The 19,134-nt window shown below is 45.1% G+C and overlaps 1 protein-coding gene across 1 annotated transcript in view; it reads left to right on the top strand.

The window, feature by feature from the left end:
* SLC22A23 (solute carrier family 22 member 23) overlaps positions 1-19,134 on the top strand; it is a 175,289-nt gene that overhangs the window by 29,315 nt on the left and 126,840 nt on the right. Inside the window, exons 2-3 of the mRNA XM_032424882.1 lie at positions 8,315-8,418; positions 14,301-14,455. Of these exons, the coding sequence (XP_032280773.1) occupies positions 8,315-8,418; positions 14,301-14,455 (259 nt within the window). The remainder of the gene's footprint in view (positions 1-8,314; positions 8,419-14,300; positions 14,456-19,134) is intronic.

Here is a 19,134-nt window from a genome sequence, read left to right as displayed (position 1 = left end):
GGCCTGTTCAGGTGGTTATTTTTCTGTTTCCTTTTAAAATCCTTTTCGGCAGAGGTTTTCTATTTCTAACCCTCTAAAAATGGTAGAATTCGGGAAGAACCGGGGAAACCCCCGGTATCAACAGCTGATGCACACAGCTTCCGGCTCTCTTCCAGGGAAGGTGACAGCAGAAGGGCAGCCCACAGTCGCCGTTGTCATTGGAAAAAACAAAGAAACAAAGACCGAGATCACCGCATGAGGGTTAGAATGAATCTAAAATTACTACATTAGTCAGAGATGGGACCATGCGAAGTTTAAGAAGTGTAACCAACTTCAATGCTGTGGTTTGGGATTGGGTTTCCTGCAAATGACGGGGAGTGAGGGATTTCTAGGCAAAGTGTGTCCTACCTCTAGCATGAAGGGGCTTGCGAGAGATTTTTGGTGCCACTGTTTACCTCAACAGGCCACGTTTGGTTTCTTGGCGCTAAGTTCAGAAAAAAAGAATGTTGAAGAGCAATTTGAGTGGCAATTAATGAAAAACAGAGAAACAAACTAAAAAAAAAAAAAAATCTCCCAGAGTACCTGGCAAGGGTGTTCGTTATGTCATTTAAGGAAGCTTGCAAGGATGCCAACCTTAATCTCCTAAAATTGGAGGATGAGCTTAGAGGCAAAAAGCAGAGAGCAGTTTGGGGTTTTCAAAACATGCAATATATCTTGAATTTTGATGGAGTTTTTTAGGGAAAAAATAAATCCACGTACTGCTAGATAAAAAAAAAAATACTTAAACACACAAGGTAGGATCATAGGCTGCCTAAATGTAGCTCATGTGCTTCTTCAGTCTAGCCCATGTAGCGTGTTTCTCTTGTCCATCTGGGACTAATCTTGCCCGTGTGGACGTGTGTGTGTTCTTGTACATTTCTGTTGTTTCCATTTAAGAAATGTGGAGATGGCCAATCCATGGTATAGAAAACGGGGGTTCATGAGAGGCTGCTGAAATGCCGCTTTGGTGGTAGGGGCGGGGGTGGGGGGGGAGAAGGTGACAGAAGAATGCTGACCCTGTATTTCTCTAAATTCCTACAACTCAGGAGGTTTGTTTAAGCTTCTGAAATTCTAAGTGGCATTATCCCCTTTGTAGTGCTGAACAGAATGTTTCCTTTTATCTCAGTTGACTGTCCTCAGGTTTAGAACAGAGGTCTTGCAGAAGGATCGGTGAAAACATGTGGTTTCTAACAGAGCGAGCTCAAAGGGGTATCTCCACTACAAGAGATGAGACTTGGGGAAAATTCCCCCCCCCATTCCTAAATTCCTAAGATACATGGGGTTTTTTTTGCTTTAGTCAATGAACATTAACATAAGTAAACTTCAGGCTCTGAAGATCTGTTTTCTTTCAAGTGAGGTTCCAAACAAGCTTCCTCCAGGCTTAAGTTTTTAGATTGTGTTAAAATGCATATCCTTGAGAAGGTGGCAAGGTTTTTTGGGTGTTATTTTTAATTGTTAATGATTTTGTCTTACCCTTACCACCACTCGTTCCACCTGCCACCGTGGGCGTGTATATTTACCTATATTTTTTCTCTCATTATAAGGTTCATAGATGAATTGTAGAAAGTTTGAAAAAGTCAAGAAAAATAAAAAATCAAAAACAAAACTCAGTCTTGGGGTTCCTGGGTAGCTCAGTTGGGTAAGCGGCCAACTCTTGCTTTTGGCTCAGGTCATGATCTCAGGGTCCTGAGATCGAGCCCCGAGTCGGGCTCCATGCCCAGCAGGGAGTCTGCTTGAGATGCTCTCTCTCCCTCTCCCTCTGCCTCCTCTCTCTCTCTGTCAAATAAATTAATTAATTAAAAAAAAAATTTTCTGTTAAAAAAAAAAAAAAAAAAAAAATAAAACTCAGTTTTAATTCAACCCTCCAGAAGTAATCAATTTAAATAGTTTGGAATACCTTCTAATAATCTCTCCTATATACATAAATATCTCTTCTAGTCACTGTTGTTTTTTTTTTTTTTTTTAACTCTGAGGTTTTCTCATCATGAGCGTTTTTTCTTAATCATTAGTTTCCAAAGGAACTTTTGTTTTAATTGGAGTGTAGTTGATGTACAGTGTTATGTTTCAGGAGTACAACACTGTGATACAGCAAATCTGTACATTACTCAGTGCTCATCACTCTTAAGTGCAGTTACCATCTGTCATCATACACCATTATCACAATATTTTTGGCTGTTTTCGTTATGCCATACTTTTCATTCACGTGACTTATTTATTTTCTACCTGGAAGTTTGTACCTCTTAATCCCCTTCACTTATTTCACCCATCCCCCACCCCTGTCCCCTCTGGCAACCACCAGTTTGTTCTCTGTATTTATGAGTCTGTTTCTGTGTGTGTTTGTTCATTCATCTGTTTTATATTTAGATTCCACATATAAGTGAAATTATATGGTATTTTTCTTTGACTTATTTCACTTGGTATGAGATCCTCCAGGTCCCTCTAAGTTGGCACAAATGGCAAGATCTCTTTTTTTTCATAGTTGGGTAATATTTCATTGTGTATATCAAAAGCAAAACTTTTAATGGCTGCATAGTATCACTAAACATTTAGTCAAGTTCCCACTTTTTATTCTTATAAGTTAACAACCAGTGAACATCATTGTACTGGGACCTCTGTGGGCATCTCTGATAATTTCCTTGGGAGAATGTTCCAAAAAAGGGAATTGCTGGGATAGAGAGTGTACAGTGTTTGAAGTAATGTGATGTGTATTGTTAAATTGCCTTCCAAAAACACAGTGTCTAGTTTACACTCCTAGTATAGGTCTGTACCTCTGTGTTTCTCCTACATCTTTGGGAAATTAAAAAAAAAAAAAAATTTTTTTTTTTTTTTGAAAACAAAATACTGTGCTTTGATATTCATTAGTAGGATTGAGTATTTCCCAAGTGGCTCTTTCAGTGGGGTGGGGGGCTTTGGGGGTGGACAAACGTGGGAAGATGAATATGTGGGGAAACTAATGGAAGTAAGGGTTATTTTAGTAAGTTTTGTTTGCAGACCCATCTCTGTGTAGACTTTCCACCTTCTTCACGGCCATAAACCTTCCCCAGGAGAGGGGATTTATGGCAGTCCTCATTTCTCAGAAGTTTCTGCTTTTCAGTCAGATAAGAGACGCTCTTGAGAAGGCTTCTTTCTGTTGATGTTGGTTCTCATTTGCCTTCAGCTCAAAAGAAGCCTTATGCCAAAGTGGCATATTTTGGAGTGGCATATTCTGATTCCCTACAATATATTTAACAAATGTAGATCTTTATAATTTTGTTTATGGTATTTGTAGTGCATGGAAGTTTTTTTGGGTTTTTTTGTTTTGTTTTTTAAGAGAGAGAGAGCGTGTGTGAGTTGGGGGGAGGGGCAGGAGGGAGAGAGAGAGAGACTCTCAGGAAGGCTCCATGCCCAGTGTGGAACCTGACTTGGGGCTCAGTCTCAAGGCCCTGAGATCATGACCTGAGCCAAAATCAAGAGTCAGACACTTAACTGACTGAGCCACCCAGGCGCCCCTAATGCATGGAAGTTTCAAATAATAAGTTAAATAAATCATTTAAGCAATAATTTACATAACTTAATAATTTAAATGAATAGTAATTAAGTAGTAAGAGTTAAACTCTTACTAGATTATGAAATCTATCAGTTTTTTCTTTAGGTAAGGAAAGGTAAGGTTAGTTTTTATCTTTAGGGATTTCATCTCCCACTTCAAAATTGGACAAGTGATCTGTTTTCTTCCAATATGTTCTTCTTTTACATTTACTTTATCACAGGATTTATTATTACTGAAAATAAGATTGTTTTCCTTCTGTCCCCTTTATTTTGCATCTTCTTTAGAAATTTCATTAGTTTCCTTGATGAGTATTTTTCTACTCTGGTACGTCAAGCAGTTAGATCATTCCTTTGAAAATAATGTGATTTTATTTCTTTTCTTTCAGCTTGTCCTTAAAACATACAGGTAGAAAAATAGTCTGCCAGATTTTCCATAACCTTTGCCTTTTTTTTTTTTTTGAGACAGAACATGTGCAGCTAAAATTGAGACCAGGTTTTAGGGTCGTCTGTCTCACTGTTTAGTGATGGCTGGCAAGTGTCCTGTGGCATCACCAAAGAATATCGCTGGTCTTGGAACAATGGCAAAGAGAGCAAGCTTACTAAGATTATGAAATGGGGCCATGACTTCAACGCTTTTATGTTTGTGTTAAACTGCTGATGAAGTGTTAACATGCTTAATTAGAGGATTGTTTTCATTGTTCTGTAGGGAATGGATTTGAGGGAGGCCGGCATTAATACACGGAGACACTGGTATTAGTTCGGGAAGAGAGGATGGCGGCATGGTCTACATCCTGTTCTCACCCTGCAAACTCCATCCCAAGGAGGTTGAGTCAGGAACTAGGGCTCAACGTGCAGATAACAGAAACTACTCTAGGTGTATTTAAGAAGATCGGGAGTGAATACAGGGAAACAGTATTCACTGAATTGCAGGAGCAGCTGTAGGCTGGGCCTCCAGGTGTCCCAGAACGACTCCCTAGAACTAGCGTGCCCTGGGGGATCGTGTCACAGTGAGGAGGCCAGGGAGTCAGGAGGTCACTGTCCAACCGCTGGCTCAGGATGACAGCTGAGCCACCTCCAGACTAAGCACTGGCAGATCTGAACAGCAAAGTGGGTGTCCCACGTATCCCTCGCCGCACACGCTTCCTAATTCAAGCCATCCCAAAACTTAGATCTAGGTTGTGCACTGGAAGTTATTTTGGGGTGTCAGCTGATTGGCAGAACCTAAATCACATCCGAAACCTTAGCTGGAAGGGAGTCCGGAAGTGGTTTGGTTTTAGCCTTCCAGCTCCCACTGTGGGAACACGCACCACACCGGGATGATGAGGGCTTCCCTACCACGTCCACGTAAGTCAGGTTGCCCGGAGTGAAGCTGGAGTGCGGGGGCGGAGGCACGATGTGTCGGAAAGGGCGGATCCTCTGGATTTGGTGGTTGATTTGATGGTGTGCAAAGGATGGAGAGGCAAGCGTAAGGCCAGAAAAAGCCCATTGTACGTTTTAGATTTTTAAAAGTCTCCTGGTCCTTGCTCAGCAAAATGACCAATGGTTCTATCTTATCAAGAGTGGTGCGAACAAATTTCAAGAGCAAGGGTGATCTCAAAGCTTCCTCATACTTCTGAAATTCTTTTGGAGCTATTACTGTGTCTGAACATACTTTGTCTTCCCAGTTCTGTGTTTGTCAATAGAAGTCGAAGTCCAACAGAGGGATGCCGCCGCGGTGGATTCCCCCAGCCTCACCCTCCCCAGCTTCTGGAATGTGCCCCAGGGGGTATTACAGACAGATCCCCAGGCATGAGGAACCTTATCATGGGAAGCCTAGAGTTGGTTTGCTTGTTGACTCAGAGATGTTGTCTATTCTTGTGCCGCAGTGAGACGCTGTGGAGGCACCAGCTGGCAGCCCTGTCCTGGGCCCCTGGCCCCCTCCCCCAGGCTGAAAATAGCAGTGCTTGCGGACACTTCGGGCCACGTTTCCTTTCCTCACTGGCTGTGGGAGCAGTTCTGGCTCTCTCATCTGTTTTTTATCTTTTTCCACTCCAGCATTGTTAATTGATAGAAGTTGTGCGTCGAGGTGACCACAGGATGTCTCATTAGGTAGCAAGTAAACTGAGTTGTGGCTGCCCGAGGTCGGGTATGGTTATTGCTCACGTGGCTGAGCCACAGTATCAGAGTTTCCCTCCATCTCCCTGAATGCTTTTATTAAAATCTCTTTTGTCTCCTGGCCATCTAATCTAAGCATAATGTGCTCTTTTGCATCGCTTAACCTCAAATAAACTCATCAGTGGAAGTCTGGGTGGAGACCCGAGCGAGTGATTCTCTGACCCCGAGCCAGCAGCTGGTTACCTCCTCCTCAGCAGCAACCGGGGGATCAGGTCCCTCTCCTGCCAAGAATGTGTCAGGCTGGGCGCAGGACCGCGTGACGTGATTGGGATATTAATGATTCCAGGTGTTGGTGTTGTAAGCACCTCTTCTTCAGATTAGCCAGGCGTGCTTAGAGATGGAGCTCTTATTCTTGGAACTGATGACATTGTGGGCGGGGTCCTGTGCTGGGCAGAGAGGAGAGAAAGCAATCCAGAAACGGCTTCAGAATATATACACCTAGCAGGGGAACCAGCGTAGACACACGCAGTCAGTTATGATGCTCTAACTCCCATGAGAAAGCAAGACCTGCATTTCTGAAGCTGGGTTGCACCTTGAAAGGTTTTTTTTTTTTTTTTTTTATTAAAAATATATTTACTCCTAGGAACAATATATAGGTGAATGTTGGTTTGCCCACTGACAATCTGGTCTAACAATCCTGCCTTCGAAGTACAAAATAACAGGACTGTTGTGCATGTTTCCTGCAGCGTTTGGCTGCATCCTGCTCATGGTGAGTGGGTTGAACCCCAGCCCAGGACTGCAACGCTCATTCATTGTCTTCAGAATGACAGGGAAATGGCAGGACAGGGCTGGCCACTGGTTCTCAGACTTGAGCGGGCGTCAGAATCGCCTGGAAGGTTTGCAGACTGCATTCCTGTGCTTCACTCTGGGAGTTCTCACTCAGCGGGTCTGGGGTGGGGCCCAAGAATTTGTAATTCCAGCATGTTCCCGGGTGATGCCGGGGCTGCTCGCTGCTGGAGCACATTTTGAGGACCACTGGAGTAGACACAGGAGAAGGTTCACCCTCTGAAGAACTCCTGTATCTGAATTATGATTCTGTGCAACCAGCAGAGCCCCGCTCCCCAAACACATGAATAAATCTTGACGAGAACCACGCCCAAACCATCCACTGTTGACAAGGCCCGGTGCCGTCTGTGCCTCCCTTTCTTCCTGAGCCTGGCATTGGACATCACTCTGGAAGCAGATGGGTAGAGGAGTTAAGTTACTCTCCCCAGGTCTCTGGAATCTGGAAAGTCAAACATGCCTTGGGGGCATCAGTGAGCAAATGTGTGTTCCAAGGAGTCCAGGGAACAGTGTGACAGGCGGCTGCCTTCCGGCTTTGTCCAGGCCAGGTGCTTCCCTGTACCGTGGCCGGTGCAGAAGCGTGGCTTTTCCCAAAGCCTGCTGAAGTCAAGACCCACAGCTAAGGTCTCCCGGGTGGGGAGGGGAGGGGAGGGTGCAGGTGCCATCAGGCTTACCAGAAGTTTGGAAATGGAGGGCAGGACCAGAGCTTACAATGCCCTGTAAGGATCCCCTGCATTATACTTGGGTCTCAAGATGGACAGACAAGGGGGCAGGGGGATGTATGTATTGAGTAAGACAAAGCTAAGATCAGGTTTCACCCCAACAAATCCTGCTTCTGCTTCCAGAACTTCTGACATTTCCACCTCCCCTACCTCGTGGTGCATCTCTCCATCTCCACTGACCTGAAGTTCTTTAGCAACTTCTTTGTACCAGAAGGAGGGCATCCGATGGGGTGATGTGGGGTGGGGGGCTGCAGTCTTCATGGTGTCACCAGCCGAGACCCTGCCGGTTTGCTCCCGAAGCCTGGATGTGAGCTGTTTTTGGATTTGAGCGCCATGTCCTCATAGGTCTTCCACTTGGACGCATATCACTTCCAGGGAACAAACGTGGCTCTTCTCCTGTTTCTGCAAAAGGATGACACAAACTTAGAGACTTGTTTTATTTTTTTATTAAATAATAAAACAATTGTTAAAAGAGTCTAAATGTTGTATTCACAAATCGATTGGCTTTCCCTCCAGGTGGAGTGGGTAGCTTTAGAAGGGAGTCGGGAAACCTAAGGGACATTTACAAGAGAAAAAGAAAAAAGAATGCTTTGTTAGTTGATATTTCAACATTAATTGTTAACTCTATTTTTAAGACTACTTACAAAGTGTGGGGGGAGGGCTTGGGCATGGAAACACAGAAGTTGCTTTTAATTGCCTCGTGTCACGATCCCCTGTGCAGCAAGTTGGCAGGGTCTTCCCTCCTCCGGGCGAGCAACAGCTCTGTGGGTGAGAACGGGTGCTGGCCATGAGGACAGCCCGGCCTCCTCCGTCACGGTCCCTGTGGTAGCTGGGGCAGAAGAACACACGCCCCCACGTTTCCTGGGGTGCTCCTTGCAGACATTTATAATCTGTCCCGGACTAAAATGTTACACTGCCTTTTGTGGGCAAATTCTATTTCTCGTTGTTGGCTTTTCAGACCCACTGAAGGAAGGTCTTCATGGTGTGTGTGACTTGGTGCTATGAATGGGGTCCTGATCCTTACTGTAGTGATTGTATTACCCTTATGATGAACTACAACTGGCCTCTGTATGTGTTTCTCTCTGACTTATTTTCTATTTGCCCCTCTCTAGTGGGATCTTGTGTGTGATAATTCCTGGAAGGTCCATATCGCTAAGTTCTCCTTACTGGTTGGATTAATCTTTGGCTACCTAATAACTGGATGCATTGCTGACTGGTGAGTACCAACATGCCCGCTGCACGAACCTTTGGAAGCCACAGCAAGCCTTTGCTGGCTAAAGAAGAGTGGTCCGTGTTAGATCACTGTTAGCGAGTCTTCTCTGCCCTGGTGTGGGTGTTGGCCCAGAGGGCCGAAGCCGTCACCTGGAGAATTCAGAACTAAGAGGACTGGCCGGTGCATATAACCGGCCCTTTTGAAAGGAGAATTTAAATTCATTGCAATTCTCCAGCTGCTAAAATCTAGCAACACCTGCATGTGACCCACAGCCCCATCTGCTCCTGATGTTTATTGTTTGGTTGGGAAGAGCTTGAGGGCAGAGGTTCAAGGCTCTGTGGGCTGGGCTCTGAGGAGGTAGATATACAAGATGCATCGAAAGATGGGGAGAGGAGGAGCTAGAGACTACCCACATGCACTGAATGGGTAGGGCTGTGCCAATGGGCATCTCAAAACACACACAGATTTCAGAGAGGCACAGTCCTATAAGTTGGCTTGGCCAGGAGACGCCTCTGCAGGGCCCGTGGGGAGCTGGACCTTGGAAAGTGAACAGCATTTGGGTAGCAGATGGGCACCGCAAGCAGAGAGAGGGTGGTGGCCAGAGGTGAGAATGAATATGCTTTACTTGGGTGGGTAAGGAGTTCTCAGTGCCTGGAGCAAAGTGTGTGGTTGCTGATAAAGTGATAAGGTTAGGAAGATGGAGAGGGGTCGTGAAGAGAATCATAGTTAACAGTAATGATGATGATGGCAACAATATTAGCAGCTACCACTTACTGATTGATTATTGTTGCCAGGCACCGTGCTAAACATTTCCACATATTAAAATATCCCATCCTCACAGCACCCCTGGTCGGTAGGTACTATTTATTATCTGTTTACAGTGGAAAAAGAGAAGCACAGAAGTCTAAGTAAAATCCCCAAGTTCACTCAGCTTTTAAGTTGGAGAGCCCAGATTTGAACCGAAGCCCAGTGGCTCCAGAGCCCGCCTCTTCACGAGTGTGCGACAGCCCCGTGTGTTCACGAGGGCCGCAGGGAGCACACATCTGAGCAGGGAGGCAAGCTCCCGATGTTGACGGGGGTTTCCAGTAACGGGGCTGCTCAGGGAGAAAGGTGTGGGGTAGCCGTCCCCCCTCTCCCACCTTGACGTTCTTTTATCTTTAAAGGAACTTTTTGCGAATAAGGACATCTTGGACCCAATGACCTCATAAGGGCCAAGAGTGATGTGGAGCAGACTCCTTACATCTGTGGCTTTGCTCTGCGTTGCTCCCTGTTCCCTGGTTAGTTGACAAAGCGGGTTGAGGCACTCCAGCAAGAGCCTGGAGGCGGGCCATGGGGCCAAAAGGGGTTCTGAAACCACTCTCAAGTTCTGGAAATTTCTTTCTAAAAGCAAACATCTATTTGGGAGTTGCTTTGCATTCACAAGTAAGTGATTTCCTGTGTGTTCAGAATTTGCTTAATCATCATTTGTAAATGCTTCTTAAGGACACATTCCCTGGGAGCAGTAACAAAAGCTGCCGGTGACCTCTGAAAACCTATTCCAGGGACCCCTGGAGGGTTTTTTTGGTTGGTTTTTTTTTTTTTTTTTTTTGGGAGGGGGGGGGGGGGGGGGGGAAGTGGGGAAGTGGGGGGAGTGTAGGGTATTTTTTAACCGAATCCTTGAGTTTATAGGTTTTCAGAGCAAACTCTACTAACCTGAAACATACTCTAATCCCAATATTTTAACCACGAGGACTTTTGTTTCCCAGTATTCTGCACTGAAATAGGTTAGGAAGATATACTAATAGAATCCATGTCACTTTCTAAAAAATACAGACTTGACCGAGGTTTGGGTGTCCTTATTTAGTGGTATCATCGGGAAAGTTAATATGGACTTCTATGAATAGATCAGTCTATAATGGCTTAAATTGTTTAGAAGTTGGGTTTTTTTTTGGTGATTTCTTACTTTTTTTTTAAATTTTTTTTTTTTTTTGGTGGGCAGCAAAGCAAGGTTTATTGAGCGACAGCTAAGTGATAGTACAAAGCTCCCGAGGAGGGGAGGGACCCCAGGGGGTTGCCCGTGATTTCTTACTTCTTGCACGTGTCTGCTGTTTGGCACCCCGGCTCACACACCAGGCCTGGGGACAAAAGGCAGAGGAGTTTGGTAGTCTTCCTCGTAAGTAACCCGAGCCTGATGATGTTGCCAAGCCACACCTCTGCAGTCACTTTTGCTCATGGTGAGCTGGCAGGGGGTGCCCGGAGAGGCAGGGCCGGCCGCTCTATGCCTGTGGTTTTTGAACATCTTGAGTGGAGTTCAGTTCCAGTTTGAAAGTTTGGTGTTTTCCACCCTTTATTTATTCATTTATTTTTGGCTGTTTACTCCCTGATCGAGCCATGCGCAAAGGGAAATAAGCACATTTAGAGGGAACTCCAGACTTCACAGCTGTCAGCACCCGTTTCATGGCCTCATGGGGAAGTTGGTCAGGTCATTGGTTAAGCTTTCTAAGACTGAAGTCAGCACATGTTGAAACTTCAGTAAGACCCTTTTTTATTTTACTTAATTTTTTAAAATGAATCTCTACACCCAACGTGGGGCTCAGACTCACAACCCTGAGATCGACAGTCACGTGCTCTACCGGCTGAGCCAGCCAGGGGCCCCAGGACACTTTTTTCTTTAAAAGGTTACCGTGTTCCACCCAGTCTTGTTTGGGGATCTACAGTATGTACTATCCTATAACGTGTTAGCTTAGACGTTTACGAGGGAGCAGCCCCATCCGTGCTCTTGCTAGATGAGCTCCCTTCCCTCTGTTATTGGTTCTGTTGCTGGACGTTGTACTCTTCTCCCTTCAGGAGCCCTCTGCACCCTCTCCAGCTGGCCCTGGGCCCTGGCCTTTCGAGGCTGCACCAGAGGACCCCTTGCCCTCTAGCTCCAGGCTGAGGCTGGCCATGGGGAGGGAACACCAGCTGGAGGTCTAAGAGAGAGAGATGAGAGTAAGGGGGGACGTTTCTGTCCCCAGCTGGGTCTCTGAAGGGCTGCCAGGGGCTGGCTGCCTTCCGTTCCGGGCCCCTCCACACCGCGCCTCTCTCTCTCTGGGTTCCAGGACCATCCTTCCCCCTTCCATTGCCAACCCCAAGGTTTCTCTCACAGCTTGCCCAGCCTTTTGCAAATAATCCCTTTACTAAAATCTTCCCAAATCACTCTTTTTGAGTGGGGCATCTGTTTCCTGTTGAGGCCCTGTGTTATTTCCCTATGACTACTGTCACGAATCACCACACACTTGGTGGCTTAAATTAATTAACTTACAGTTCTGTAGTTCTCACGAGGCTAAAATCAAGGTGCAGGCAGGGTTGTATTTCCTCGCTTTTTCCAGCTTCCAGCGACTGCCCACATTCCTTGGCTCATGGCCCCTTTCCTAGCCTCAAAGCTAGCAGTGACAGTCGGGTCTGCTCATGCCACCATCTCTCCTCCCTGCAGCCTGAAGAGGCTCTCCATGTGCTTAGATTGGATCCACCTGAATCATCACCTGGTCTCAAGGTCTTTAACCATAATTGCATCTGCAGAGCCCCTTTCTTCCATGAAAGGTAACATATTCACAGGTTCTGAGGAGGAGGACATGGACAACCTTGAGAGCCACTGTCTCTGCCCACTTAAGATGCCACCTCTGCATTAACAGATTTTGGAGTGTGGTTTTGTATGTCATCTCTGAGGGGATTCTGCTCTGGAGGAAGCCAGCTCACACTAAAACTCCAATGATCATAGCATTTGTTAACTAAATCTTACTAAATTACCTGCACATATCCATACCTGACAGCAACCCCATTCGGTCGGCATTAACTGGCCCTTCCAGAGAAAGCTCAAGGCTCGTTTGAACAACTTTAGTCTTTCCCAAGATCTTGCAGTGTGTAAGTGGCAAGCCTATATTCAAGACCGGGGTGTCTGCTTCTGAAGACCATGTTTGCCCCACAGTTCCTAAAAATAATTTTTACTTATTGATGTTAGCAACCATTTGGGAGAGAGAGATTTAGATTTAGATTTCTACAAGCTAAAAAAAAAAAAAAGAAGGATCTTTTCTAAAGTATCGGAACAGGGCAAACCATGTTTGGTGGGCATCCAGGCTGTAGACGTGTAGGAAGGAATCACATGAGCTAAACCTTTATTTGTTCTGTGGCAGGCATTGTGTCTACATCCATCACCTCTCTTAATGATCTCAATAATGCTGTGAAGTCAGACAGTTACCCCATTTCACAGACAAGGAAGGGGGAAATAACAATGGAGAAGTTAGATATCATCTTTGTTTTCAGGAGACGAGCTAAGCCATATTATAAATTTATTTAAGTGAATTGGGTTTGGATAAAACTACCTATAGAGTACGTGACAAGGGCTTCATGACCCCAGCACCAGTCAAGGGACGTAATGCTTAAAAGCTCTGACAAGAGTTGACTCACATTGGCATTGAGTTCATCTCACTAAACCCATGTGACTAACGGGGATGGTTAGAAGCCTAAGAAATAACGAATGAAACTGATCTGTAGTTCCCTCCCTCAAATTTTCTCGAAATTACATCCATTTCTTTCACAGGACAAGGACATGTGTTACTAAGTATTGCTTTTTTCTTAACGGCTTTATTGAGAGAGAATTTACATACCATAAAGCTCACCCATTTTAAGTGAGTAATTCAGTGAGTTTTAGTATGTAGACAGAGTTATAGAACCATCACCACACTCTAAGTTTGAAACATTTCCATCACCTTGAACAGAAATCTTGTGTTCACTTGCACTCATTCCCCATTCTTATCCTGAGCCCTAGGCCACAAATCTCTTTTCTGTTTTCATTTGTCACAAGAACGTCACAAGGTTGTCTAGACGAGTTTAAGCCAATTCAGCTACTTTTTAGGTGTTTGGGGTACCAGGTGTAGATTTTTTTTTTTCCCCTTTGGCAGATAGTCCACTACTCCAGTTTTTCTGTGAGCTATCCTTCCAGTTCAAGCTGGGATTTATTATATTAATTTGTGTGGTGGAGAGTTTGGGGTTTTGTTTTTTGTTTTTTTTTTTTTCCTAGTGAGTCGATGAAGGGAAAGATGGAAAGATACTTCCGGAAGGATGGAAAACTAGTGACTTCCTGTTGTCTGGGACCACCCCCTCTGCCCTGCCAGCCACGCCTAGAAGCACATCGCCCCCTAGTGGTCACCGATCTCGCACAGGCCCGCTCTGTAACCCGCCAACCTAGCGTGTGCGCGCTACCCTTTGCAGAAACACAGTAGGCAGGTTCTTTCCAAGCCCCTTGCTGCCTGGTGGGCTTCACTTCCAGGTCCACGCTCCTTAGTTAAAGTTCAAACTCTCTTAGTTTAGTCTGTGATACCTTAAAAAGTATTTCTCATCATGCTGAAACAGATCAGCCCCTGTCAGGTCCTGGACTCTGATAGGCTGCATGGGAGGTCAGGTAGGACTAGTTAACAGCCCAGAGAAAGGAAACGAAGTGACTTGGCTCAGTGTTTGTGTTGACTTTGGAGCCCATTCCAAAGGTCAGCAATTTCTCAAGACATTTTATGCTGGGTGTGTCAAGGTTTGTGTTTGGGGAGTTATTATTGATTTTGTTACTCTTGCCTTGAGTCATCCCCCTCTACCCTCAGAAACAGACTTGCCAACAGGAACTGGGTACCTGTCTCAGTTCTACTCAGTAGCTGTTTTGACCTCTGCCCCCTTATGTACAAAGCAAGAGTTTGGGCTGAATTTCCCCAGAGGGCCTTTCTACCCTAGATTTACCAAATTGGGTCTGGGCACCACAGAGCCTTTTAATCTGGTACTCATCCCACATCTGTGGAGCGCCAGCTGGATACTGGGGGTCAGGATCTAGCATTGCAACCCTGTTTAACGATGCTTCCTAATTTTTTTCCCCTCTCCACATGCAGGGTCGGCCGGCGGCCTGTGCTGTTGTTCTCCATCATCTTCATTCTGATCTTTGGACTAACCGTGGCACTGTCAGTGAATGTGACAATGTTCAGCACCCTCAGGTTCTTTGAAGGATTCTGCCTGGCTGGAATAATTCTTACCTTGTATGCATTACGTAAGTAGGAGCCTTCACAACTGTCTTGAAGAAATTAGTTGGCAGTTTTGCTGCTGCCCGTGAGGTTATGGGAAGGGTGCTGTGCTTGCTGGCGGTTTGGGATGGCAGTCTTTTGGAAGCACAAACTTCAGTGGCCTCAACTGTTCCCGAAAAAGTTGTCTCGGGCAGTGTCATCCAATACTCTGTCCTGATTTCCAGCTCAGGCTCAGGGCTCATTGAAGGACATGGAGGGTTTACATAATTGCTTGGAGAAATGGAGGTCTGGCTACGGCTGATATGGACGGGCTTTTGCTTTCCTCCAGAATTTTCTGGGTTGACATTCTGCGCACTTCCAAATCCAGTGCATAATCGGATATTCCTGTACTTGGTTCCAGAAGAACATACCAAGTACCGCTACTGTTTGGTCTGGGCTCAGTGTTCTCATTGGCACTTTAAGAGTTTTTCTCATTTTTTTTTCTCTACGGTTATATAGAGTCCAAAATTCCCACACTCTCCTGTGTCCACATGTGGCCTGATGTGGTCTGGACGTGAACCCTCAGTACTGGAAGGGGAAATCTCAGCATTTGTTAGCATTTGCTCTTTTTAGGGTGAAAAAAAATTTCCTCCATTGATCTAACGTGTTTGTTGACTATACTAATTCCCTTGTCAGGCATGCTTATATCTCAGTTCTTTGTAGTTGGTGTTTACTAAAACAGCCACAAACTCACAGGGAGGACGAAGGTTGTAGGCCTTGATGTTTTACTTATTTTCTGGTTTTATACTTTTTAATTACCTTGTGGAAAGATGTTAGGAATAACATAAAATGACTTATAATGTATCTTGCCTGCTTCTTGCCTTCTGACAACATGGGTAGGAATCACATGTAGACAATGCCCAGTAGTTCTGATTCTCTTAGATTTGCATATTAAAGACTCAGTAACACTTTTCGGGTAACCTGAATTTTTGTTCCTGATTGTAGAGAATAGAAATAGAATCAATTTGTAACGTAGTTTTATTAGTCACAAAGGAGGAATGAGCATAGAGAAAGGTGACAGATGTGTTCTTCCAAATCTACAGTTGGCGGTTCTGTCTTCCTCTTCCAACACTGAACTGAATTGTACTTTCTTGGAAATCACCGTTTCCAGTTTATTTGCATTTATTTTGGAATCCTTGCTTCCGGCAGGAAGGGGTTCTTTAGGAATGTGTTCAAGGTCAGTGGGTCTGGGTGATGGCTGTTTGGAGGTTTTGTTTCTTGGAACAAACAACACGGGCATGGGACTTGAACGTTCCCAGACAGAATGCCGGTGCCCTTGTTTGGCCTCGCCCCCCGCCCTGTGGTCCATGCGTGCGGTCCACGCGTGCACAGGAGGAGGCTCCATGCTCTTTTCTGGAGGAGAAGCCTGGCCGTGCTCTCAGAACCTCGCCTGCACCACGCATGTGCCGGCGTGGTGGGTTTTCTCAGGCAGCCGTCCTTGCGAGGCTCCTGGCTCCCCCAGGACGACGTCCAGCCAGTGCATCCTCATGGATACCATTACTGGAGACGGCTCTGTGCGTCAACAGAATAGAATAGCTCCGCTCAGGAATGGGGCAGGGAGCGTTGCCTCCCCGTCCCAGCCCCAGCGCTTCTCAGACTCAGAGGCGGAGTGTTGATGGAAAACCGCCTTGAAGCAAAGATGGGTACCAGTTTTATCTTCCATGCCAACCGCTAATGGTTGGCCAAGGCTGCCAGAGAACACTTCGGAGGACACTTCGGGGCTCCCTGGGGGAGAGCAACCGGAGCCCTTGGCCTCGTCTGCCTGCGATAAGGAAGGAGGGGGGAGGGCTACACGTAGCTGGCACTTGCCATCTCTACAACTCTCCCTGAATTAAGCCAGAGCAGGGGAGAATTTCTCCTGACCTGCCTGGTTGCAGCCTCACATGGGACTGTTTCACTGATGTGTGTTGTGACATCATGCCATCGGCCCTGAAACCCATTGCTGTGTATACTGTGAAAAATGAAGCTAAGGATGTGTTTTCATGAGATTGCATAGTGAGCGCTTTATACTAGAATGTTCTTTGTCAAAGGGTGTGCTTATCCCAGGAAACTGCTTTGCTTTGATCTTGTATGCACAGAATCACATAACCTGGTCATCTGCAAACTTTTTTCTGTAAAGGGCCAGATAGTAGACACTTCAGGTTTTGCAGGTCTCTGTAGCAGCTGCTTGACTGCCACCATATGGCGAAAAGTGACCATAAATGATACCTAAATGAATAGGTGTGGCTGTGTTCCAATAAAACTTTACTTAACCCAAACAGAATGTAGGCCAGGTTTGACCAGTGAACCATAATGTTCAGCCACCGATGTAAGTGAGTCCCTGTCTTTCCACTGGCTTCTAAGAAGCTCAAAAGCTAAGAATCTAATCCAGCCATGTGTGTGATGAGCCTGACAAGCTGAACTTTAAATTCTGGCCTCTCTCCTAAATTCATCTAAACTTTGCTCCCTTCATTTCTCCTTTGTCCCATTTTCCTATTTCCATAATATAAGTGCTACTTTATTGCATATATTTGTGCCAGGAGCCTTACATTTTTTTCTGAAATGAAGCAGGGCATAAATAAATAATTATGTTTTCTTAATTTGGGATTACAAGTCAAAGCATCCTGACAAATATCATGGCAATGAAAATTTCCAAGTATCAACCAGCCGCCCACTGTTTGAGTTAATATAGCATCTGATAGAGCAGAGTTAGAATAAAGCAAAAGGATATCAGTGAGTGCTTGGAGTTCATTGAGGGAATATTGAAACAATAAATTAGGGGGAGGTTGGTGATGGCAGAGGAGCTAAGATGGGCAAGGGGAATCAAAAATGAAAATGAAGTTGTGATGGGCTTTGGGGTAGGATAGGGGATGTGCTGGGCCGGGGTAGCCCATCTCTGGCAATTTTAGACCAAGATAGAGGCTGGTGATGAGAAGTTAAGAGGCAGGCTCCCAGTCAATAGGGCAGGCTGCGTCTGAATTTCCAAATTAGTGTGCTTGCTAGTGTTTTATACACACGTAGTACATGCTTGGGAACTTGTTTTGCTTAAAGGAAAGTATTGATAACCCCGGCCACAGGGTTGAAGTATTTATTGACTCTAAAGAAAAGTTTTTAAATTGGGGGCATTGATTATTTGGAAAATACATTTTTAATGGTCCTGACATTTTCTCCCCCTTCAACCATATGAGTTTTTGTTGTTGTTGTTGTTTTTTAATCTCACTTAATGCATCTGCTGGAAAGGCTTGTACTTTCTCAGAAGAGAACTGGGTATGATTCTTTTTTTTAGTCCTGCAGGTGCTTGGCAATGGAAGTAGGGGAAGTCATGATTTGTGCAGATTTTGTTTCTTGTGTAGCTTGCCGTGAGGGTGGACTCTTCGTTTTGCGAAATGCTGCTGACTTGTGAAAGTTTTCAGCTTTATGTGCAAGGCTGCCAGAGGGCTTTTTTTTTTTTTTTCCTGCTTTGGAATTTTTCTAAGGTGCATTCCAGATAAATACTTTAAACTTCCAAGTCATCAAAGGGAGCCATGGTGGTATAATTAGGACATAAAATAGAGATTATTGGCATCTTCCCATGAGTCTTCATATGGAAGCGGAGTGCACGCTGGCCCGAACGAGAGAGAACCAGCTAAGGTGGATGGCATCGTGTCTGCCTGGGAGGCCACTGGGAGACACTGAAATAATTAAACACCTTCGGGCTAAATCAGTGACTTCATTGTGTGCCTTTAACTCGGGCCGGGGGGACGGGGGAGGAGAAGAAAAAAAGTTGGGGGAGAAAAGGTTGACTCTGCTGGGCAAGAGGCAGGGAACCACTGACGGAGAAAAGAATCAGTGGATCACATCTCCTTATTTGTTTATGAAAATGAAGTCTTATCAAAGACTAAAGAAATAGTCGCTGTGCCTTACACGCTGACATGATGTGTTGTGGTATGAACTCTTTCTCCAGCAAGGACTCATAACATCACAGACATGGAAACATAGTATCGTTTCAGATGTATCTTTCTTCAAAAGAAGCCCATGAGAGATTATTGCTCCTTAAGTTAATTTGGTGGTAGACGTATTAAGTCTATGGGAGAGATTTTTTTTTTAATGTAAATAGTTTTTCTAGTTTCTCTCTTCATTTGATCTCTGTCTTCCCCCTTCCTATCATTGACAACCTCCCCCCACCAAAACCCCGATTTGAAATAATGAATACTACTTTTTGCTGGCAAAGACCGTATCTTAGTTACTTTGGGTGGTTGAACATCACTTCTTTGTTCTGTTTTTGGACCCGACAACAGTGAACAATTTCCTTGAAAACTTCTCTCCAAGCTTCACGTTCTCATTAAGATAACCCTCCTTCAACCCAGTCAGCCTAAATAACTGGACGAATTTTACACATAATCAAGCAGTGACCAGAAATGTCACAGGTGGCTAAGTTCCTGAGTATTTCGCAAAAGGAGAAGCGACGTCTAATTGGTAACTAGACTCGGAAAAGTCTTGAGTTTGCTCTGGGCGGGGTGATGTTCTCCGTCTCACATGGTACTGATGGGTTTAGCCTCTCACTGAAGTCGTTGAGTAACTCCTAATGTGCTGGTGTAGGGTGACTCTTCCTCACTTCTGCATGGATTTCTATAATTTGATGTCTTTCTGAACTATGACTCCCCGGAACATATTTCAGTCAACTGGGTTGTTAAGCATCAAAGTCATG

Source organism: Phoca vitulina, unplaced genomic scaffold (assembly GCF_004348235.1).
Source record: "Phoca vitulina isolate PV1807 unplaced genomic scaffold, GSC_HSeal_1.0 scaffold31, whole genome shotgun sequence".
Classification (NCBI taxonomy): Eukaryota; Metazoa; Chordata; class Mammalia; order Carnivora; family Phocidae; genus Phoca; species Phoca vitulina.
Note: the sequence above shows the minus strand (reverse complement) of the source record. Positions and strands in the feature narration are given on the sequence as shown.